At 43.1% G+C, this 25,391-nt stretch overlaps 1 protein-coding gene across 1 annotated transcript; it reads right to left on the bottom strand.

The window, feature by feature from the left end:
- Positions 1 to 14,152: 14,152 nt before the first annotated feature.
- HSPB1 (heat shock protein family B (small) member 1) lies at positions 14,153 to 23,784 on the bottom strand. The gene is made up of 3 exons (XM_063444574.1): positions 23,313 to 23,784; positions 17,843 to 17,906; positions 14,153 to 14,892 (listed from the first exon to the last, which is right to left on the bottom strand). Exons 1-3 carry the CDS (start codon positions 23,707 to 23,709, stop codon positions 14,703 to 14,705), a joined length of 651 nt encoding a protein of 216 aa, XP_063300644.1. The 5' UTR covers positions 23,710 to 23,784; the 3' UTR covers positions 14,153 to 14,702.
- Positions 23,785 to 25,391: the final 1,607 nt, after the last annotated feature.

Here is a 25,391-nt window from a genome sequence, read left to right as displayed (position 1 = left end):
AATTAGAACACTGTGGTCTCTGATTCGTGCGGTTGTTCGGGAACCAAACCATATAATCCCTATTGCACGAACAGAGCCTTTTAAAAGTATTTTAGTCAGGTCTATTGCAGGAGGCCATAGTCCTGGCGCAGGAGGCTGGCAAGCAGGCTCCTCCAAAAGCCTGTGGCGAGGTTCTGTTCGCAACAGGGAGCATGAGTGTGTCTGACCTTGTCTGTGGTGAGCAGGGCCGGCCTTAGGCATTTAGACGCCCTGTGCGAAAAATCTTCACAGCGCCCCCCCCCCCCTTCCCGTCATCCATGTATGCTGTAATGTTTGTGTTGTCTGTGTATGTGATAGTAGGTGTGATGACGGTGTGTGATATGTATGCTATGTGTGATATTTGTAATGGGTGTATTAACAGTGTGTGATATGCGTGTATTGGTTGTATGTAACACACACACACACACACAGAGTCAGACGGCCATACACACACACAGGAAGACAGTCCTACACACACACACAGACACACAAAGGCAGACAGTCTCACACACACACACAGGCAGACAGTCAGTCATACACACAGACACAGACAGTAATACACACACACAGAGGCAGACAGTCATACACACACACACACACACACAGGCAGACAGTCATACACACAGACACACACAGGCAGACAGCCATACACACACAGGCAGACAGCCATACACACAGAGGCAGTCATACACACAGAAGCAGTCATACACACAATCACACACACAGAGGCAGACAGTAATACACACAGACACACACAGAGGCAAACAGTAATACACACAGACACACAGTGGCAGTCATACACACACACAGACACACACAGGCAGACAGTCAGTCATACACACAGACACACAGTGGCAGTCATACACACACACAGACACACACAGGCAGACAGTCAGTCATACACACAGACACACAGTGGCAGTCATACACACACACAGACACACACAGGCAGACAGTCAGTCATACACACAGACACAGACAGTAATACACACAGACACACACAGAGGCAGACAGTAATACACACAGACACACACAGTCATACACACAGACACACAGAGGCAGACAGTCATACACACACACACAGAGGCAGTAATACACACAGGCAGACAGTCATACACACACACACACACACACAGAGGCAGTAATACACACAGGCAGACAGTCATACACACACACACACAGAGGCAGACAGTCATACACACACACACAGACAGTAATACACACAGGCAGAGAGTCACACTCACCTGACAATCCCTGTGGAGTTCATTGTGGAGGCAGTGCAGCTCCTGGTGACTGTTTGGTGGGGAAGCAGGGACTCCTTCCTGCTTCCCCTGCAGCAGTTTTCCGGCGCTTTTAGCTCCGCCCCCGCCGCACGGTAAGCTCCGCCCCCGCTGCAAATTTAAAAAAAAAAAAAAAAAAAAAAAATTTTTTTTTTTTTTTTTTTAAATCCACGGCGCCCCCTGCTCCATGGCGCCCTGTGCGGCCGCACAGCTCGCACACCCCTAAGGCCGGCCCTGGTGGTGAGCATGTGTGTGCAGTGAGCTTGTCTGTATTGAGCATGTGTGCATCAGTGAGCTTGTCTGTAGTAAATCTGTGTGTTAGTGAGCTCTTCTGTAGGGGTCATATGTGTGTCAATGGACTTGTCTGTAGGTAGAGTGTGTGCGTGTCAGTGAGCTTGTCTGTAGTGAGCGTGTGCTTGTCTGTAGTAAGCTTGTGTGTGTATCAGAGTTTATCTGTACTAAATTTGTGTTTTTGTACCAGTAAGTTTGTCTATGTGTGTCATTGAGATTGTCTGTCAGTGAGCCTATTTGAGTGCATTAGTGAGCTTGTGTTTTTTTTTTTCCAGGACTGCTTTGTATCCCCAGTCAGGCCCTGCCCACAGATGCTCAATTGGATGTAGATCTGGGGAATTTGGAGATCAAGGCAACATAGTCAGTTCTTTGTCATGTTCCTCAAACCATTTCTGAACATTTTTTGCAGTGTGGCACATTTTTGCAGGTGCATTATCCTGCTGAAAGAGGCCACTGCCATTCTGGAACACCATCGCCATGTAGGGGCGTATGTGGTCTGTAACAATCTCTTGGTAGGTGGTGCATGTCAAAGTAACAGGACCCAAGGTTTCCCAGTAAAACATTGCCCAGAGCATGACACTGCCTCCACCTGCCTGCCTTCTTCCCATATTACATCCTACTGCCATCTCTTCCCCAAAGAACACACCCAGCCATCCTCCTGATCTAAAAGAAAACGTGATTCATCAGAGAAGGGCAATTTGGAGAGAGAGCAGTTTCAAAGTTAATTCTTGCCACAGTCACCAACAGGCATTACGTTTAGGATGCACAATGTTTTTTTTTTTTTTTTTTTTAAATAGGAATAACAGGAATATAAACATGCTTATTTAGAGATCTCTCTAGATCAAGATTATGACAGCTACAGTCCATGTATAGACGGACCGCTAGATATGGGATTAAGTAGTAGAATACAAGAGGTAACAGAAAATAGCAGTAGGAGCAATCAGCACGTTAACATTAAATGCAGTCGAGTAAGTTAGGCTCCGTGAACAAACAGCCTCTGTTTTTTTTTTTTGTCATGAGTTAAGGCAGACATAACAGTGTATATAGAAAAGCTGATATACAAGCTAGACATGTTATCTGGGTGCATATTTTTCAGATAGAACAATAGTTAGGTAGTTATATGAAACAGGAGAGATAATGCGCTTAACAGTTAACAGTTTGCTTGTATAGAATAACCTGCTTAGGTAAAGTCGCTCATAGTTATGCTGGTGATGCTTAAGGTTATACACGTGTGACTTGCTAACGATATAACATAAGTGCCTTGAGAGTCTAATATTAGGATTGAAGAGGTAACATTAATATTGAGCTTATAACGTAAATAGGCTTAGTAAATTATGTAGCTATGATACTATAAAGTAGGTAATGTAACTTTAGCTTAGACATAGATTAATATCCCAAAGTTGCTTATGGTGTAAGCTGGTATACAGCTGAGTTATTTAGCAAAACATATACACTTGTATGCTTTTATGTCTCTATGCTTTTATGCCACTGGGCCAGCAGTCTCGATCCCGAGTCCCTGTGCAGTGACTTGTCTTGGCCTGCAGCCATATCCCAGAGTCAGTAAGTTAGCCAATGCCCTGGCTAGGCTTCTGTATTACATACGTGTATTGTCCATTGCGGTGAGCCATGCCTTTTGTCGAGAGCGAGGTACTCCCCGTGCCCCAGGCCTGTTCCAGAGGCTGCACCTTGTTGCTACAGACTTGGGTCTTCTTTGCGTCAAAGTGTTTCCCAGCCGGGAGTTTGCAGGGAGCTTTACCGTGTTGGTGTCGGCTTGTTGTTCCCTCCTGCATATGTGGTCTGAGCTTCGGGGGTGTTCCCAGGGTGGCTCTAGGCCCAGGAAGGTGTAAGGTGGCGCGGTGTGCCTTTGATGCGGTCGGGTTGCCTTTGGGGCAACTCTCGTGTTTCTTCTCTCGTAGTGCCTGATTTCTCACCCGTGGTGGCGCCGCAGGTTGAGCTCGGTTCATCCGCTCAGTTAGGTCGGTCCAGAATTTTTCGAAGGCTGCATCCAGTCTCGCTTCAAAGCGATTAAGTGAGTCAGTAAGGTCATCTTGATGTTTTACCAAAGTTTGAGTTACTGGCGCATCCGCCATCTTGGGTGCCACTGCGAGGCATTCTGCTTGTCGTGTGGGTAGCTCACAACGACCTCGGGGGACCTTGGAGTGGGGCCCAGCAGGGACCGGGATGACCCCCACCGGCCCAGAGGGGGGGAAAGCGAGACCAAGGCTGCTTGCAAGTCGAGTAGTGGACAGGAGACCGGCCGTGCCTCCCGCCCGGTTTCTGTTAGTAGGCCGCAAGGCGCCCCCTTCACCACGGGTGTATTTTGCCATCGGGTTTTTACCGCAGTGTATTGCCTGCGTGTTTCCAAGTCGAGGTATGACCTTGATGGGCAAAATTTTGGGGCAGATTATCATTTTTTGGGCGTAGATATGCTTTAGAGTTGAGGAGCTTCCTCACCCTGCGTCCTGTTCAGTTAGCAGCCAGGCCCCGCCCCCCTATCTGTTTTATTAAATACGTGGTAATATGCTTTTAATGGGATAGGACTAGTGATGTCGTGAACATAACATTTTCGGTTCGCAAACGCGAACTTCCGCAAATGTTCGCAAACCGACGAACCGGGCGAACCGCCATAGACTTCAATGGGCAGGCGAATTTTAAAACCCACAGGGACTCTTTCTGGCCACAATAGTGATGGAAAAGTTGTTTCAAGGGGACTAACACCTGGACTGTGGCATGCCGGAGGGGGATCCATGACAAAACTCCCATGGAAAATTACACAGTTGATGCAGAGTCTGGTTTTAATCCATAAAGGGCATAAATCACCTAACATTCCTAAATCACAATGGATATGGATTGACACCTGACATATGACATATTGACACCTTGACATATGGATTGACACCTGTCCTCAGAGACCCTGATACACACTGACACAGAGCAGAATAAGGACTGTTCCCCCTATATAGGGTCACTTGGCAGATATGGATTGACACCTGTCCTCAGAGACCCTGATACACACTGATACAGAGCAGAATAGTGACTGTTCCCCCTACATAGGGTCACTTGGCAGATATGTATTGACACCTGTCCTCAGAGACCCTGATACACACTGACACAGAGCAGAATAGGGACTGTTCCCCCTACATAGGGTCACTTGGCAGATATGGATTGACACCTGTCCTCAGGGACCCTGATACACACTGACACAGAGCAGAATAGGGACTGTTCCCCCTACATAGGGTCACTTGGCAGATATGTATTGACACCTGTCCTCAGAGACCCTGATACACACTGACACAGAGCAGAATAGGGACTGTTCCCCCTACATAGGGTCACTTGGCAGATATGGATTGCCACCTGTCCTCAGGGACCCTGATACACACTGACACAGAGCAGAATAGGGACTGTTCCTCCTACATAGGGTCACTTGGCAGATATGGATTGCCACCTGTCCTCAGGGACCCTGATACACACTGACACAGAGCAGAATAGGGACTGTTCCTCCTACATAGGGTCACTTGGCAGATATGGATTGACACCTGTCCTCAGAGACCCTGATACACACTGACACAGAGCAGAATAGGGAATATTCACTAAATACCAAACATTGTTATACAGGGGAATATTCAGTAAATAAGGATAAGGGGGGGGGGGGCTAATGTCCTTCCCCCCGGCCCCCACCCGTGAGCGGTGGGGGGGGCATAAAAATAATGACGGGGGGACCTACTGTATGATGTTGTATCGATCAGGTAGTGTAAGGGTTACGCCCGCTTCACAGTGACAAACCAAACTCCCGGTTTAACGCACCGCAAACAACCACAAACAGTTCATTTGCACAACCACAAACTCCCCATTTGCACAAGGTTGGATACCAAACTAGCCATGTCCCGTTCCTTGTCCTCACTGATGTCATTGAAGGTCTCTTCCTCCACCCAGCCACGTACAACACCAAGGGTCCCCGAAAGGTGACAACAAGCCCCCTGGGACGCCTGCTGTGTTTGGTCTTCCACCTCCTCAAAGCCACCTTCCTCCTCTGACTCCTCTTCTTCAGACTCCTCTCTCTGCGTTGCCTCTCTCTGCGTTATTATAAGGTGTGTTAAGTAGTACTATTCTTATCAGTTTAATCCCTGTTACGAGTAGAGGACTATTTCCTTGTTTCGCCAAACCCCTTCAAAGATGGAAAAAGCGGTATGAGTGGAAGAAACAAGGAAATGTGGTCAGGTGGTGGTGCCAGCCCCACCGAGGGCTTGTACCCAGGTATGCTAATAAACTGAAAAAAGAAAAAATCTCCCAAAAAGGAGATCTAAAACTGGCATAGGAAAAGGTTAGACAACTATAATAAAGTGATACCTACAAATCCTAGTGAGCATAGGTGTATAATAGAGGGAGAAAGGGAAAGCAGAGTTATGCTTCCTAATACCGTGGTAACAAAGGGATACTATACTCATTCCCCTATAGTGGCTAATTGTGTAATAATGGTAATACTATTACCTATTATGTAATTCCCTCTAAATAGATGGGTATAGGCAGAGAGTATGGAGACCGGAGTGATGCTGTCATAAAAAGTGTCAATAAGGTGATATAAAGTTAAATGTATCACAGACACACAGCCACCCTTTCTCTTAGCTAGTTTCCTGGATGCTGGATAGGTAGAAGGGCTATAAAGACTCACAGAGGTCTAAGAAGAATCCTCTAAACTAGCCCTAATCTCCTTAAACACCTTCAAGGGTGTTCTAAGCTAAAGCTCAATCTAAACGTTTAGATGACTGCCTGATTTCCCATCACAGATGCTGGCTAGGAATAACACTGTGCAAGACAAAGAGTGGGTCTAAGTGCCCATAGTGCAGTAAAGTGTCCCTAGTGAAGTGAAAAAGAGAATAACGAGCTGGCGCCCAAGAGAATAAAGAGCTGGCGCCCTATCAGGGGACGTGTATATGGCATCGATTTTAGGAACCGGGAGATGGAAAAAGATGCTTGGTCGGTCCTCCTAATTCAAATTTGGGTCACTGCGCGTGCAATCTAATGTGCCACCAGATAGGAGTGGTGTGTTAAGTAGTACTATTCCTATCAGTTTAATCCCTGTTATGTGCCTTTTTTTTGGTTTGGTTTTTGAAGCCACAGTGCAGCACCAGAGGCCCGAAAAATTAGGCATGTACACATGCCTGAAAAATTAGGTATTGTTGCAGCCGCTGCTGTAGCAGCGGGCAGAAAAATTGATGTTTGTTTCCCAGGCAGAAAGTTCCCTAAAACATTGCGGCTTGAACCCTAGTTGGTGGCGGATAAGTCACGCAAGTCAACCGGCATTCAGAGCTAAAATACGGCAGCGTGTGGACCATTTTTAGCCCAAGGCAGCTCATCTCATCAGGCCTTTTTAAGTCGAATGTATCGCCCACTGTCAGTCCCTTCGGGATCCATCCCTCATTCATCTTAATAAAGGTGAGGTAATCTAGACTTTTTTGACCTAGGCGACTTCTCTTCTCAGTGACAATACCTCCTGCTGCACTGAAGGTCCTTTGTGACAGGACACTTGAAGCGGGGCAGGTCAGAAGCTCTATCGCAAATTGGGATAGCTCAGGCCACAGGTCAAGCCTGCACACCCAGTAGTCAAGGGGTTCATCGCTCCTCAGAGTGTCGATATCTGCAGTTAAGGATAGGTAGTCTGCTACCTGTCGGTCGAGTCGTTCTCTGAGGGTGGATCCCGAAGGGCTGTGGCAATGCGTAGGACTCAAAAAGCTCTGCATGTCCTCCATCAACAACACGTCTGTAAAGCGTCCTGTCCTTGCCGGCGTGGTCGTGGGAGGAGGAGGATTACTTTCACCTCTTCCCCTGTTAGATTCCCATTGTGCTGTTACATCACCCTTATACGCTGTGTAAAGCATACTTTTTAATTTATTTTGCAAATGCTGCATCCTTTCCGACTTGTTCTAATTTGGTAACATTTCAGCCACTTTCTGCTTATACCGGGGGTCTAGTAGCGTGGACACCCAGTACAGGTCGTTCTCCTTCAGCCTTTTTATACGAGGGTCCCTCAACAGGCACGACAGCATGAAAGACCCCATTTGCACAAGGTTGGATGCCGAGCTACTCATTTCCCGTTCTTTCTCCTCAGTGATCTCAATGAAGGTATGTTCTTCCCGCCAGCCACGTACAACACCACGGGTACCAGATAGGTGACAACAAACACCCTGGGATGCCTGTTGTGGTTGGTCTTCCTCCTCCTCCTCAAAGCCACATTCCTCCTCTGACTCCTCTTCCTCACAATCCTCTTCCAGCGTTGCCGCAGGTCCAGCAAGCGATGCTGATAAGTCTGTTTCTGGTGGTGATGGTGACCACAACTCTTCCTCTTCACGCTCATCTACGGCCTTATCCAGCACTCTTTGCAGGGCACGCTCCAGGAAGAAAACAAATGGTATGATGTCGCTGATGGTGCCTTCGGTGCAACTGACTAGGTATGTCACCTCCTTAAAAGGACGCATGAGCCTACAGGCATTGCGCATGAGCATCCAGTTACGTGGCAAAAAAATTCCCAGCTCCTCAGAGGCTGTCCTAGCACCCCGGTCATACAAATATTCATTAACGGCTTTTTCTTGTTGGAGCAGGCGGTCGAACATTAGGAGTGTTGAATTCCAACGTGTCGGGCTGTCGCAAATCAAGTGCCTCACTGGCATGTTGTTTCGCCACTGGATATCTGCAAAGTGCGCCATGGCTGTGTAGGAACGCCTAAAATGGCCACACATCTTCCTGGCCTGCTTCAGGATGTCCTGTAAGCCTGTGTACTTATGCACAAAGCGTTGTATGATCAGATTACACACATGTGCCATACACGGCACATGTGTCAACTTGCCCAACTTCAATGCCGCCAACAAATTTGTTCCATCACAAACCACTTTGCCGACCTCCAGTTGCTGCGGAGTCAGACACTTTTCCAATTGTGCGTTCAGGGCGGACAGGAGTGCTTGTCCGGTGTGACTCTGCTTTCAAGCAAGTCAAACCCAAGACGGCGTGACACTGCCGTATCCGGGATGTGGAATAGTACCTGGGGAGGTGTGGGGCTGCCGTTGATGTGGAGCAAGACGCAGCAGAAGAAGAGGACTCAGCCGAGGAGGTTATGGAAGAGGATGGAGTAGGAGGAGTAGAGGAGGTGGCAACAGGCCTGCCTGCAAGTCGTGGCGGTGTCACCAACTCCTCTGCAGAGCCACGCATTCCATGCTTGGCAGCCGTCAGCAGGTTTACCCAATGTGCAGTGTAGGTGATATACCTGCCCTGACCATGCTTTGCAGACCAGGTATCAGTGGTCAGATGGACCCTTGCCCCAACACTGTGTGCCAGATATGCCATTACTTCCTTTTGCATCGAGTACAGGTTGGGGATTGCCTTTTGTGAAAATAAATTTCGTCCGGGTACCTTCCACTGTGGTGTCCCAAAAGCTACACATTTTTTGAACGCCTCAGACTTCACCAGCTTGTATGGTAAACGCTGGTGGGCTAATAGTTCAGACAAGCCAGCTGTCAGACGCCGGGCAAGGGGGTGACTTTCTGACATTGGCTTCTTACGCTCAAACATGTCCTTGACAGACACCTGACTGTGGGCAGATGAGCGGGAATTGCTCAAGGCGAGAGACGGAGTGGCGGATGGTTGAGAGGGGGCAAGGAGGACAGCAGTGGTTAATGTGGCTGGAGATGCTGGACCAGGAGGAGGATGGTGGCTTTGAGTTTGTGTGCTGCTTGTACTCATGTGTTGATCCCATAGGCGTTTGTGATGTGCGATCATGTGCCTACGCAAAGCAGTTGTACCTAGGTGGGTGTTGGACTTCCCACGACTCAGTTTCTTTTGGCACAGGTTGCAAATGGCATCGCTGTTGTCAGAGGCAGACACACAAAAAAAATTCCACACTGTTGAGCTCTGCAATGACGGCATTCTGGTGGTGGACACAGCATGCGTTGATTCGCGTGCTGTTGGGCTGACCCCGGGTGCCGATGCATGCTGTCTGACTGTGCCACTAGCTCCTTGCGATGACCTCCCCCTGCTTCCAACTCGTCTCCTCCTCCTCTCTGTCTCCCCATCTGAACTTTCGCCCTGTTCTTCTTCTTGCCGAGCGGGCACCCACGTGACATCCATGGACGCATTGTCATCATCAACCGCTTTACTTGTATCTGACAACTCAGCAAAGGAAGCAGCAGCGGGTACAACATCATCATCATCACACCGTACGTCCATGTGTGTAATGCTGCCTGACTGAGACATATCCCTGTTATCTACATCCTCTGGCAATAATGGTTGCGCATCACTCATTTCTTCAAACGGATGTGTAAATAACTCCTCTGACAGATAGAGTGAAGCGGCTGTGGTGCTAGTGTTGGTGGTGGCGGCAGGTGGGTGAGTGGTATCTTGAGAGGTGCCCGAAGCTAAGATGGAGGAAGATGGTGCGTCAAGGTTCCGAGCGGAAGCTGTAGAAGATTGGGTGTCCTGTGTTAGCCAGTCAACTATGTCCTCAGAACTTTTCAAGTTCAGTGTACGTGGCCTCTGAAAACTGGGCATTATTCTAGGGCAAAAGGGAATCACAGCACCACGACCACGACGGCCCCTGCGAGGTGGCCTGCCTCTGCCTGTTATTTGTTTGGGGATTAGTGGTACTATGCGTGCAAGCTACTGTGAGACCAGATATGAGTGGCACTGTGCACTGGCAGAGGTTGGCAGAGTACACACTGTAGGCCTGACACCTGCTTGAAGGACACTGACTGCTAACAGATTACAGTCAAAAACTTTTTTTTGTTTTTAAATGCACGATATTGTGACACCAGATATGAGTGGCACTGTGCACTGCCAGAGGTTGGCAGAGTAGACGCTGTAGGCCTGACACCCACTTGAGGACAACTAACTGCTATTCAATCTATAACAGTGAAAAAAAAGGTTTTCTTTTTAAATGCACGCTATTGTGACACCAGATATGAGTGGCACTGAGCATTGGCAGAGGTTGGCAGAGTACACGCTGTAGGCCTGACACACAGACGCTTGCAGACAACTAACTGCTTTTCAATCTATTACAGTGAAAACATTTTTTTGTTTTTAAATGCACGCTATTGTGACACCAGATATGAGTGGCAATGTGCACTGGCAGAGGTTGGCAGAGTACACGCTGTAGGCCTGACACACAGACGCTTGCAGACAACTAACTGCTATTCAATCTGTTACAGTGAAATTTTTTTTGTTTTTAAATGCAAGCTATTGTGACACCAGATATGAGTGGTGGCACTGGGCAAGTGGGCACAGTATCCACTGTAAGCCTGACACAGAAGCTGGCAGGCAGGCAACTGCAATTAGATTACACAGGGAAAAAAAGCAGACTGATGTTCTAGCCCTAAAAAGGGCTTTTTGGGGTGCTGTCCTTACAGCAGAGATCAGATGAGTCCTTCAGGACTGTAGTGGACACTGAATACACTAGCCTAGCTATCAATTTCCCTATCAAATCAGCAGCAGCTACACTGTTCCTCCTATCACTAAGAATGCAGCTTCACAATGAATGTAAAATGGATGCTGTACAGGAGGTGGAAGGGTCTGGAAGGGAGGGTCTGCTGCTGATTGGCTGGAATGTGTCTGCTGACTGTGAGGCACAGGGTCAAAGTTTACTCAATGATGACGAATAGGGGGCGGATCGAACCGCGCATATGTTCGTCAGGAACTATTCGCCAGCGAACCGTTCGGTACATCACTAGATAGGACATTAGGAAAGGTGTGTGATTGGGATAAGTGGTTGTGGCTGTATTTACCTTATCCTGGGACCGACCTGGCTCCTAAGCTTGAGCCGCGCGTGGCTGGATCACTCCTGCCTCCACACGAACCGCATGCGGCTTGATCTCATCTTCTGACTTAGCCGCGTGCACTGACTGCAGTGATCGGTCACGTGGCCCGCCTGGCACTAGGAGCACGGCTCGAGTCACGAGCTCGCTCTGAAAGGGGCAATGGGAGCCAAAAGTTGATTCAGGCTCCCATTGGCCCACGTCATTCCAGCACCCCCACACATGAACGATTTGGGGGCGTAGGCATGACGTGGGCCAATCACTGGTGTAACAGTAGTGTACATTTAAAAAAAAAGTGGTGTTGTACGTGGCTTGGTGGAGGAAGAGACCTTCATTGACATCAGTGAGGACAAGGAACGGGACATGGCTAGCTTGGTATCCAACCTTGCAAATGGGGAGTTTGCGGTTGTGCAAATGGACTGTTTGCGGTTGTTTGCGGTGCGTTAAACGGGGAGTTTGGTCTGTCACTGTGAAGCGGGCGTAACCCTTGAACTACCTGAACGATACAACATCATACCTGATGTTTTAAAGCACGTTATTCCAAACCATTTAGGAATGTTAGGTGATTTATGCCCTTTATGGATTAAAACCAGACTCTGCATCAACTATGTAATTTTCCATGGGAGTTTTGCCATGGATCCCCCAACGGCATGCCACAGTCCAGGTGTTAGTCCCCTTGAAATAACTTTTCCATCCCTATTGTGGCCAGAAAGAGTCCCTGTGGGTTTTAAAATTTGCCTGCCTATTGAAGTCTATGGCGTTTCGCCCGGTTCGCCCGTTCGCGAACATTTGCGGAAGTTCGCGAACGGAAAATTTTATGTTCGCGACATCACTATATATTAATAAAAAAATGGACTGAAAAAATTTGAAGAAATTTTAAAATAGGAATTAGTGGTTGCATATTTTCTAAACTTTTCTCAGGACCAACATGGCACAACTTGCAAAACATACTTAACATAGCTCATGGGTCCCTTAAAAGGGGTATATAATATTAAATATACCACCTATTTTTAATGTATTTTATAGATATAAAAAAATAAATAGATATACATTATAAGTCTCAAATACTACTAAAAATTGCACAGGCTGACTCCAGACTATCATTTTGGTCTGTAGGGTCTGCTCTTATCGCATAAACATCTATCCAACAGATATGTGTATAGGTACATAGTTTATACGCCAGGACCAGTACCACTCATCACATAGGATCAGTGGAACTGCTCTGTGAACTAGCCACAGCAGGTTTTCTAAGTTGCTGTGATTGGTAGAATCTCACTCAAACATTCTAGTCATCCAGTTTTTTTTCCTGTGCCACGTTAGTGAATTAACCACTCAATCTCTAAGCCTCTTGGTAATAAGTGCATTTACTGAGCAGTGAAACTCAAGTTACCCATCTTAAACTAATTGCGCTCTAAAACCCAGCAGTATTTTTATTAAAGGAAAACTATAGCGGAAGGAATACAAACTTGTGTTCCTAACGTTATAGTGTCCATGTCCCTAACTTATTAGGTCTCCTGTTGGCCGAGTAAAGGGTTAAAAACCCTTTCTTACTTAGCTTAATTCCAGTGCCGAGGCTCACTTTGCGTTGGATAGATATCCTCCTCTTACAACATTACAGTGATGATTGGACTTGATATACATGCGCAGTGCTCGCATGGGCATGTTAAATCTTACCCATGGAAAAGTATTGAACCAATGAGATGAAGTGGTCTGGGTCAATAGTGTCCCTTTAGCCCCTTAAGGACCAACCTTCTGGAATAAAAGGGAATCATGACATGTCACACATGTCATGTGTCCTTAAGGGGTTTAGCAGAGAGTTGGAAAATGTAGCTCACAGTTGCCACGTTTCAAGTTTTGTAAAGTTACTACAGTCCCACATATTGTCATAAAATGAAGGCTATTATTTAGCACTTAGCTGGGCCAGATTTACATCACGAGCACCTGCCGGCACAGAATTTACAAGTGACCCCAGCTCACCTTTAAAAACTATAATCTAATATAAACTAATGAATGCAAAACTTGACATTTAAATATGATAAAATTGTTGTATATAAACACACATATAGATTGAGTAGTGTATATTGTGTGTGCATGCATAGCAGTGTCTGTAATGTCTAATTCCATGTCTATGTGTATGTATGTTTGTGTATGTGTGCGTCAGTGTGTGTAGAGTGTGTCTGTCCCCTAGATTTCCCCCTCCAATCATATCTGTAGGTTCATTCCCACCACATTCAGACATATTCCAGATCCTTCTCCAATCCACCTCAGATAGCCATACTCCAGTCCTCTTCATTCTTGGGACAGCAATTAGCCATGTTTCCAGCCACCTTCTACCTTTCCAGTGGCCATGTTTCCATCCCCAGATATATTCCCTTCTGCTATTATCATAATCTACTCTCCTTTGCTTCAGTCCATTCACTGACTTTCCCTTTTTTATATCTGCTCCATTTACGTTATTGGCTGTGCTTTTCTCTCCTTACTCTTTGTTTTGTCTTCTAATTTCCTCAGTTCTTGGATCCCATGTCATGCAGTACAGCTAGAGTTACTAATCAATTATGTACCCAGAATTAGTAACTTATGCCAAGCATAAGTTTCATCCTTGTTTCAGTTATTTGTTTATAATAATTATCACTCACCACAAAAAAATATATTGTAGTTATCTTTTATGTGGTTTGAGGTGCTTTGTGAAAAGTTGTGGAAGCTTACCGTTATCAAATTTGTTGATTCCAAGAGTATATATCAAGAGGAATAATGACAAGAAGGAGTATATATGGGCGATTATGTCAAACCATTTATTTTTCACAAAACTTTAGTTGTACTAATCAGTTGATTTTATGGGATCATACAAATACATTTAGATATATAGATATGTGCTAGTCACATTGTTCATATATATATATATATATATAAATATACACACACATCCATATTAAACAAATGTAATTCATAGAAACCAAGGTAACAACATATACCATACGATGGAAATATGCTAGATGTTCTCCGATATTCTACAAAAAACTCAATTGTCAGCTTGGCTCACTCCAGGTAAAAATAATTCTACAGCATACAGGAAATCATAAACATCCATGAATTAATTACTAAACATAAGACTTCTACTTTGACACTATTGTTAGCATATGTGTTAATTTAGTTGTGAACTTGTATTTATTGTCCATTCTAAAACAGTAAGTCAACAATACACCAAGGTGATTTGGCAGTTGAGCTTTACAGCTAAAGTTCTCTTCTAGTTATACATTATTTGTCAAAACTGTAATATCTGTTTAAATATATGTGGTGTTAGTAGTCTGTGGTGGTGCCTTCATTTCTTGGCTGCTTGCTCTGATTTTTTGGCATCAGATGTACCGATCTCAGCCCGGCTCTGGAAAGTGACTGGAATGGTTATCTCGGCAGACTGAATAGCCGGTTTCTTTATTGGAGCCTCTACGGTTAAAACACCATCTGGGGAAAGAGATGACGCAACTGCCGTAAAATCAGCTACTGCGGGAAGACTGAAAAATAGAGTTTAAAATTAGTTTAAGAATGACCAAAACTAACACTGCATATATTATTTAAAAAAAACAGTTTATTATATGAATATAACAGCAAAAAACAAATGTGAGGAAGGCTGAACTTGATGGACGCAAGTCTCTTTTCAGCTATGTAACTATGTAACTATGTATAATATGAATAATTGCCACATGCCAGCCATTCTAATAGTGCTATTGTTTTTATTCCTTATGTAGCATAAGGCCGGTGAGATAGCTCAGTGGCTAATGCATCATCAGTAGAATCTGTTCAACCGTTGGCTCAGCCCTTCATCCTTCCAAGGTAGATAAAATGAGTACTATTAAATTGGGTAATAGTAACAACCCCTGGATGTTGGGCTAAGGTAACATCTCCAGGAAGCACTTGAAAACCAGAGTAATCTGAATGTCCCTTTCCTGGTTAAATACTTTGTTATTATTATAACGTATGCTGTATGTTCACAAAAATCTGAATGGTTGAATACATGTATTTATATATAATAGACTTTCCCAGTTTATGAACCACAATTTGCAATTTCCACTGTGTATTCCAAGTAATGAATTGTATAAGTGCTAAAACATGTGCTGCTGACATCAATAATATATGAAATATAGCTTTGCACCCTGTTGGCTTCTGGGGAAAGTATATGGATTTTTGTGATTCCCATAAGAAAATATCATTCACATGCCATACTCATGGAATTGATTCTGATATTGTGTTTGGAAAACCATTCCCAAACTCCCACCAGAATGTGATTTTTTGTGGATGGTATGCTACATACACATGGGTTATGTGCTTAAGAGTGACTTGTGAAGAATTCAAATTGAATTTCAAATTATTGGCCACAATAGTCAAATTATAAAAGCGTTTCCAAGCCAGGTATGTTTCAGTTAAATTCTTGTAGCCTAAATTTTGAAATTCATTTTTAATTCCTGACATTTCACACGTTCGTGAATAACCATGAGAGCAAATACAGTGATTTAGCTATACATTTAAATATATGCTAGTAGTCCTCTCTATTTAATTATTATAGGCATTTATATAGCATCAACTTTTTCTGCTTTTACAACCATATAACACCATCTATCTGTAAATGGTACCTAGGCTGCCATTAGAAATGTTTGTGCTCCTGACTCAGCTCAAGTTCTGGGTCCCTGGCGCCTGCCCCTGAGTCCGCCCTCAGGGTCCATCTTGAGTAATCCCACAAGGATGAAGTGTGTGTGTACTGAATGTAGTGTGTGAAAAGTGAATATAATATGTGTAAATGTATGTAGTGTGTGGGTGTATTAGATGTAGAGTGTGTGTTTGTGTTGTGGGTGTGGTGTGTGTATAGTGAGTGCAGAGTGTGTGTTTGTGTAGTAGATGTAGTGTTTATGTGTATTAGATGCAGTGTGTATAGTGAGTGCAGAGTGTGTGTTTGTGTAGTGGATGTAGTGTTTATGTGTATTAGATGCAGTGTGTATAGTGAGTGCAGAGTGTGTGTTTGTGTAGTGGATGTAGTGTGTGTATAGTGAATGCAGAGTGTGTGTTTGTGTAATTGATTTAGTGTGTGTATAGTGAGTGCAGAGTGTGTGTTTGTGTAGTGGATGTAGTGTGTGTATAGTGAATGCAGAGTGTGTGTTTGTGTATTGGATGTAGTGTTTATGTGTATTAGATGCAGTGTGTATAGTGAGTGCAGAGTGTGTGTTTGTGAAAGGATGTAGTGTGTGTATAGTGAATGCAGAGTGTGTGTGTTTGTGTAATGGATTTAGTGTGTGTATAGTGAGTGCAGAGTGTGTGTTTGTGTATTGGATGTAGTGTTTATGTGTATTAGATGCAGTGTGTATAGTGAGTGCAGAGTGTGTGTTTGTGTAAGGATGTAGCGTGTTTAAATCTTGTGTAAAATGTTGTTGTGGGGCTAACTACCTTTGGGGAGGGGGAAAACATATTTATTTGTTTGTTTTTTCATTATTAATACATTTAGTTCCCCTCCCCTCCCTCCCTGCTTCTTACTTGTGGCCAGCGAGGGGGAGATTACATTCCCTAGTGGTCGGGTGGCATGGTGTGGGCCTCCAGCTACCTGTATACTAGAGAGGGGGACCAGTACACTCCATTTTCACTTCCCAGCTGCTTTCGTCTCTCTAACTTTCGCAAGCCGCATGGAGCGTTGCCATGGTGAACTGTGGCAACAACCTGACGGCAGCGGAGCTCGCGAGATTTAGAGAGAAAAGAGCAGCTGGGAAGTTAAAATGGAGTGTGCTGGTCCCCCTCTTCAGTATACAGGTAGCCAGGGATCTGCAGGTGCACATATATAGAGATAAACGCTATGTATGTGCACATCGGAAATGTGGGGCCCCGGACTCCTAGAGCAGTTTGGGCATCCCAGGACCGCCAGGCCCATGACAACCATCATGATTGTCATGACCTCATGGCGGCCCTAAATGGTACGATATGTTACACCTTCCCAGTAAACTTTGCAGGCTCTTTTATATTGACATTAAGGAACGAGGGCTGACACCATGTATAGTCCATTTGTACTAAAACAAATGATCTGACCAAGTCACTAGATGAGAATTTTTGTTTTGTAGTAAAGTATGAAGCCACAATTGACTGGGGGGCAAGGGATGTGCCTATTTGTTTATTCATGTTTGTTGATTTTCATTTTACATAGCAATAACAAACAAACACTACCAAGTTGGCATCAAAGTACATTATTTGTAATTTTAATTATGGAGATTTTAAAATGATTTTTGGTTCCCAAATGTATGCTCTTGAGCACTTTAGAGTGCACTCAAGCCATTTTTATCATTATCACTTTAACATCTGTCAACTTTTTGCTAAAGTGTATACTATAGGTATGGTGCAGTAACAGCTTTCTATGTGTTTGAGAAATTGCATTAGTATAACAAAATAAATTGTAAATCAGACATGGCTGCATGGCAGGCTATTACTCACGTGTATTTTCTGGTGAAACATCTGGAGATGAATCCGTGTTCATCTTGTTTCTCTTCATGTCTTCCTGCAGGAGGGTAAAATAAGTATACATTTTTTAACTAATATTTTTTTTATATATATAAAAATGATGACTTGTATATAGGGAATTGCCTCATAAACTATAGAAAAGAATATACATATATTTACTTCTTGTAAAAGCAACATAGGGTTACACACACACAGGGTTATTTATTAAAGTATAAATTGTTGGGAAATCAAAGCTAATTTCAAATGTAAAGGTACAGTCTAAACAACAAAACAACGTTAGCAGATGTACCATGCCGCCCTTCAAAATATGGGCTGTAATGCCGCAGGATGGCAAGGTTCACTGTTTATAGTCCGCTAAAGCCTGTAGGGGTCTCTTGTGTGTAATTAAAGTTCAATTTACAGAACAGGAGATAAAAACTTCTAAATACTATGCTTTAAGATCTTATTAAAAATCAAACAGCCAGGGAAGTTGCATATATATAGTAGTGAATAACTCCAAGTGTATTGCGGATAAAATGATTAACTTCAGTCATTTTTTTTATTAATTATACAAGACCTATAACTATATTCAGGCTATGTTTAACTGGCTAATGGTGATGTGCTTTAATCTAACGAGAAATAAACCTTACTAAAAAGTTAACATACAAATTTTAGAAATTCGTTTGCATTTCATTTCTGACGATCAGTGGATAAAGAGATCACTTCTTGAATTTTATCAAATTTTACAAGAGAACGTGTTGTGTTTTCCACCCAACATAATTGACTTTGGGGTTTATTCACAAAGTTCTTAGTTATTGTCAATAAAAATGAGTTGCAAAACTTGATAGAACTAGCTAATTCAGTTTGCTTTTGAGTTTGCTGCAATTCTGTATTTAGTGATTAAATTCCATTAGCTCAAAATAAGCATCATTTCCTGCAATGTGCTTTACAAGCCATAGAGAAAAACACAATTAATATTTAATGTGCTGAGATAGTTACAAAGAATACGTGTTTGTATTTTATAATAGTTTGTTCTTATAGCTATACAAATACAGAGATATAATATCTAATGTTCTCAGGTGTTTGCGTTTTAGCAGCATTTGATAGGTACCAGATATTTCAAATATGCCAACTCTTGGGTGCCAAGCTATATGAAGGATATTTACATACCTTAAAGTGACATTCCACTGTCCCTATTTTTTTTTTTTTTTTTTTTATAATCACTGTTTTATACTCCCAATGAAAACATGCATTAATTTAATTATTTTTTTATTTGGGGATGTATTTAAAAACAGCTTGATGATGGGTAAAAATACATGATGGGTAAAAATAAAGGGTAATAGAACAGAAGCATGAGTTGAGGATGGATTTACTCAAATAAGCTTACAGCACTGTGAGACATACAGAATGGCAAACTACCTATATCATGGACTGAGAAAAACAAAATGGAGGCTCCCATAATTTAAGATCTGGTGCAAGGAAGAATATAAATATAAATAAAGCAAGTGGCAAAAAGAAGGGAGTATAGTCATTTATATTAAGATAGATATATATATATATATATATATATATATATATATATATATATATATATATATATATATATATATATATAATACAAGTGATATAAGGAAAGGAAAACGGAAAGAAAAAAAAGAAACATGAGAGAGACACTTAAAATAAGGCAACAGGCATCTCTATTGCAGTGTGGGATGTCATTGGAGTGTGCGATGTCATTAGGTAATTCTATCTAATTTAAAAGCAAAAAGTGTCAGAGTGGAACTTAGACAAAGATATTTATTTATCTGCCATGTGAACTGGAAATCCATTGCAAAAGTTAGCCTTTGTACGCACAAGGCTGTGAGGGAAGATGTTTAAGGGACACTATAGTAACCAGAACAACTACTGCTTAATGTATTTGTTCTGGGGAGTAGAATTATTCCCTGCAGGCTTTTTGCAGTAAACACTTCCTTTTCAGAGAAAAGGCAGTGTTTACATTGACTCTGCTGCACAGTGTTCAGCACTGACGTTCAGCGCCTCCACGCTTTGCATGGAGACGCTGAATTTTTCTCACAGATTGATTCAATGCATCTCTATGAGTAGGTGCTGATTGGCAAAGCTGGCTATGGCCTCGCCCTGCCCAGCCCCACCTCCTTGCCGATTTCAGCCAATTGGCTGAAATCATAAATTCTGATAATGTCAGCAAGGAGGAAGATCAGGGGTGGGGCCAGTGCCGGCGGACCCGCGCAGCGCTGGAAATACGATGTTTTATTACCTTTTAAGGGGGGTTGGGGGTCAAAAAACCTAAATGGTAATTTTAACACTCTAGGGTCAGGAATACATATTTGTGTTCCTGACTCTATAGTGTTTATTTAATGTTAATTATTTATTTACAGAGTACCTAATATTCGAGCTAGACTGATGTTCTAAAAATACTGTATGGAAAACCCATATTTATTAAACCAAATTTTTAAGGATATGAATAACTCTGATAGCAAAGAATCATCTATGCATGCAATTGTACACTGAGTGAAATATTTGTCCTTGAATATTAATTTAAAGGACCACTCTAGGCACCCAGACCACTTCAGCTTAATGAAGTGGTCTGGGTGCCAGGTCCAGCTAGGGTTAACTAATTTTTTTATAAACATAGCAGTTTCAGAGAAACTGCTATGTTTATCAATTAGTTAAGCCTTCCCCTTTTTCCTCTAGTGGCTGTCTCACTGACAGCCGCTAGAGGCGCTTGCGTGATTCTCACTGTGAAAATCACAGTGAGAGCACGCAAGCGTCCATAGGAAAGCATTATGAATGCTTTCCTATGCGACCGGCTGAATGCGCGCGCAGCTCTTGCCGCGCGTGCGCATTCAGCCGACGGGGAGGATCGGAGGAGGAGAGGAGGAGGAGAGCTCCCCGCCCAGCGCTGGAAAAAGGTAAGTTTTAACCCTTTTCCCCTTTCCAGAGCCGGGCGGGAGGGGGACCCTGAGGGTGGGGGCACCCTCAGGGCACTCTAGTGCCAGGAAAACGAGTATGCTTTCCTGGCACTAGAGTGGTCCTTTAAGTCCACAGCAATAATATTTTAGTACAGACAGATATCCAATGAAACTTTAACTGAAGTTTAGTTTGGAAAAGAAACCTAGGCATGTGAGACACACGGTGACTAACTGTCACATTGTAACACGTTGACTAATGAATCAATATTGTAGTATTCTCTGTATACCTCTGCACATTTAACACACCAAAATAATGTTTACCTACATTTGAAACCATATGGGTTATAAAACAGCCCATCCTAATGACTATGTGATAGGGATTGTCCATCTGTGGCACACAGAGCAGAACTTAAGTGTGTCACAAAAATTGCCTTACCCTGGCATGGTCTCAGACAGACATAATGAGGCCTAGATAAGAAATAGAAACAGCTGCTGCTACGAATAGATTTTGCTATCTATAGAGAGGCACAAGAAACACACATTGTATTGTCCCAGCTTTGCTAAATGTCAGCATGTTGCCCTTGAAAATATGGACAGATCATTTCTTAGTGGGGTTTTTTTTCTGCTGTGCACAATGCTGTTTAGGTAGATGTGGCCAGCTGAGACTTGTATATTTTCCTTTAATGAAAATTAAATAAATACAATTAAAAAAAAAAACCACACACATTTACAGTTTGATTTTACTTACTGTGAAAGCACAGTCATGACAAAATTGTGAAGCTAATCAAACAGCAGTAGAAAATTGAATCAGTGTTACAGATGAACTACAAAGGATCGGTTAAGATCTAGTTAGGCCTGTTAAGATAGAGGGCTAGAATAGCCCAAGACACGATGGATGAAAGCAAAAAGGACAGGGGGTGGCTGGGATTAGGGCCACTATCATGGGATTATGCAACTATTAGAAAGGATTTCTAATAGGGTTTCTAAAATACATGTTGTGACTGTTTTATATATTATATATAAAACATTTCATGTAACATTAGGAGAGGGTGTGGAGTGAGGTGGGATAAATGTGTGAGTGAGGTGGGATAAACAGTTAGCTATTTGTTTGTAGTAGCCCCCCAGCCCCTCCAGGCAAGTTAACTGAGACTAGAACGAGATGATCACTGGCAGCTTTTGACATGAAAACAAATATAATCTAATGGCCTTTTTTGTACACAATACTAACAGATTGTAGTGTGGATGTACCTACTACACTCATATGTTACATAGTTACATATGGTGCATGCATTATATGAATTTGACAGTATGAAAATGACTGATGATTCACAAAATGACTGAGGATCTGTGTATACCTAAGAGAAATATACTGCCTATGGTCATACATTTTCATCATACTCTGGCAGTCTGATTGACTCCAAATACTGCAATATCATGGGAATGAACCCAGTTGGGCCAGTACAGGCCCGGAGAACATTAAGGTTGGGGGCCACCAGCTGATGAGCAAACCCTCATAGTACGAGGCTAGCAAATGTCTGCACAAATTCTGCCTGCTGCTACACTGCTTGCAGCCCCTGCCAAAAGATCCCAGCTCGCCTCCTTGTATTTTAATCTGCTGAAGAATAGTGCAAAGCTGCAGACCACAGCCCATTTATGCTAGTGGCCATGGGGACATTTGCCCCTCTTGGCAGCTCTTCCATGTTTAGAATGGTCTTGAAAGGGGAAGAGAGAAGCAAAAGTAAGGCAAGATGAATTAGAGAATGTCAACTCTCTGAGAGAAATAAGCATTACAATTAAGAAGAATAAGATAATCCATTTTATTTAATCATTAAAAAGTGTGGTTGCCCCCCATTTGATGAGCTAGTACAGTGAAACTGAGGTACGAAAGATTACTAGACTACAAATCATTTCGGTCTGGTACATATCTACAAATTCCTACTTACACGCAGAGATATGTTATGTCAAACACAGTTTTTTCTGTAATATTCATAGAGCCTCCACGTATAATAATGTATGTATCTCACAATTGCAAACAATATTGAAAATTTCTGGAAAATGTAAACAACTGATGCATGCATACTGCCATGTAATGTTTCGGATGAACAATAAAAATATATATAAATGAAAAGTGCAAAATAAAACATAAAAATAAGTGTTGCTGCACATGCTATTTTTATGCTTGGTGTTACCCCATAAAAATGAGGCTAAATAGTACTGAAGATCGGACTATATTGGAAAGAGACAATGCAACTGACAGACATAAATAATATAGTATTTATTTTATTTTTTTTGTTTCAAAAGATTACTTTTCTTTTTTGCAGCTATAATGTGACAATTCTTCCCAACATATACAAAATGACAATTCATATACACATAATAATAATTATATAATCAAAAGAAAAACATCAACATTGCTAAAACTGTTTAGCCATATACTAGATGTTAAGTATGTCTTGTACCTTGAAAATACACTTTGAATTCCCAGCAATTCTCACTTGTCAGTATATTGTTATTAGTGGTGGTACATGTCTTACCTGTAATTTCCACAATTCCATCTTTGGTTTTCACAACCAGCTCCTCTGGAGCAAAATGGTTAACATCCAAACTGACCTTCCAATGATCTGATGTTTGGCGGATCTCTGAGATTCCACTACTGAGTTGGCGGCTCAGGGCCCGGTTAAAGTCTGGAGCACTTGCCACAGCAGGTGAGGTAACAGCTGGTGTAGTAGTGGGTGCCACTTCCATAGACTGGGTTGGGAAAAGGCGAACATAACCTGGCCAGCTGGTGCTTGGCCAGTGGTACCAGTCCTCAGGAATATGAGGCATCCCAAATGACTGGTCAAAAAGACGATTGCCACCTTGGTACCAGTCTCGGAATGGATCCCAGCTTGGAGTGCGGAGGAAAGTGAAAGGCACCCTACGTTCAGACATTATGGTTTTCTGGCTTCTACAGCAGTTTATTTGTGCAAGTGCTCTTTGTCCAGTCTGTGCTTGCTCTGAGTGCCTGGAAGGATCAGCTGCTTTATGAAGAGCTAAAAAGTTATTTTTAGCTATTGGTATGTCTGCTCTATTAATGGAAATTACACAAGTAGTTGTAAGAGAAACTTCTCGTTCTTTTGCATGACAATACAGGGACATTGCAGGACTAACCATTATTCATTTCAACCCTACTTGGTTATAGATACATAGAGACATATTTTTTTAATTATCTGGGTCAGACTAGGAGCCTTGAAAAAAAGAAATATTTAGAACACCGTTAGCATTTGCATATGACACACACACACACCTACATAAATATACACTGCCACAGACAGTGGCGTGTCATCTTCCGGCTCTGGCATCAGTACGCGGCACGCAAGAGAGCTGAACAGGAAGCACTCAGGGGAGAGTGCTCCCTCGCGCGCCTCCCAGCCTGCCCGCCGGGTGACACCACTGGACTCCAGGGAATCCCCTCAGCTCTCCCAAAGGTAGGGAGGCTGGGGGGATTAATTAAAAAAAAAGTGTGTGTGAGTGTGTGTGTGTGTTAGAGTGTGTTAGTGTTAGAGTGTGTGTATGTGTTTGTTAGTGTGTGTGTGTGTTAGTGCGCGTGTGTGTATGTGTGTGTGTTAGTGTGTGTGTGTGTGTTAGAGTGTGTGTGTGTTAGTGTGTGTGTGTGTGTGTGTTAGAGTGTGTGTGTTAGTGTGTGTGTGTGTGTGTGAGTGTGTGCTAGTGTGTGTGTGTGTGTGTTAGAGTGTGTGTGTGTGTTAGTGTTAGAGTGTGTGTGTTAGAGTGTGTGTGTGTTACTGTGTGTGTGTGCTAGTGTGTGTGAGTGTTAGAGTGTGTGTGTGTGCGACTGTTAGTGAGTGTGTGTTTTGTAATTGAGTGAGTGTGTGTCTGTCATTGAGTGTGTGTCTGTCAGTAAATGTGTGTGTCTGTTAACTAGTGTGTATGCGTCTGTTCATGAGAGTGTGTGTGTGTGTCTTAAGCACTTACCTTTCTCCAGCGCTGGACTCCCTTGGCACTGGGGATCTCTCCGCCCCGATCCGCCTCTCAGCTCCGAATGTGCATGCCTGGCAAGAGCCGTGCGCGCATTCAAACCGCCCATAGGAAAGCATTACTCAATGCTTTCCTATGGACGTTCAGCGTCTTCTCACTGTGATTTTCACAGTGAGAATCGCAGAAGCTCCTCTAGCGGCTGTCAATGAGACGGCCACTAGAGGCTGGATTAACCCTCAGTGAAACATAGCCGCAGGGTTAAAACTAGAGGGACCTGGCACCCAGACCACTTCCTGACAAGCCTTTCCTAACTGTTAGGAGGAATTTTGCCAAATGCATTTTTAATAAGATGTATTGTAAAATATATGCTGCATACTTACATTTTAACCAGCATAATCTGGAGAAAATGTTAATTTATGAATTTATTGATTTAGAAACTGGATTAGTCATTAAATAGAATGTCAAGGCAGATAATTTATATAGAAGGGCTAATTATACTTCCGCCAGACAGTTTTCAGAACATTGCGTATTGGCACCTCAGCTCCTGTGTCCTGATAATGGTTTAACTTAAGAAGGTTTATCATCGGGTGCATTGACTTGCGGGAGTATAGGGGTAACAATTATCAATTAGTTTTAAT

Source organism: Pelobates fuscus, chromosome 1 (assembly GCF_036172605.1).
Source record: "Pelobates fuscus isolate aPelFus1 chromosome 1, aPelFus1.pri, whole genome shotgun sequence".
Lineage (NCBI taxonomy): Eukaryota > Metazoa > Chordata > Amphibia > Anura > Pelobatidae > Pelobates > Pelobates fuscus.
The sequence above is the reverse complement of the archived record's forward strand: the minus strand, read 5'-3'. Positions and strand labels throughout refer to the sequence as shown.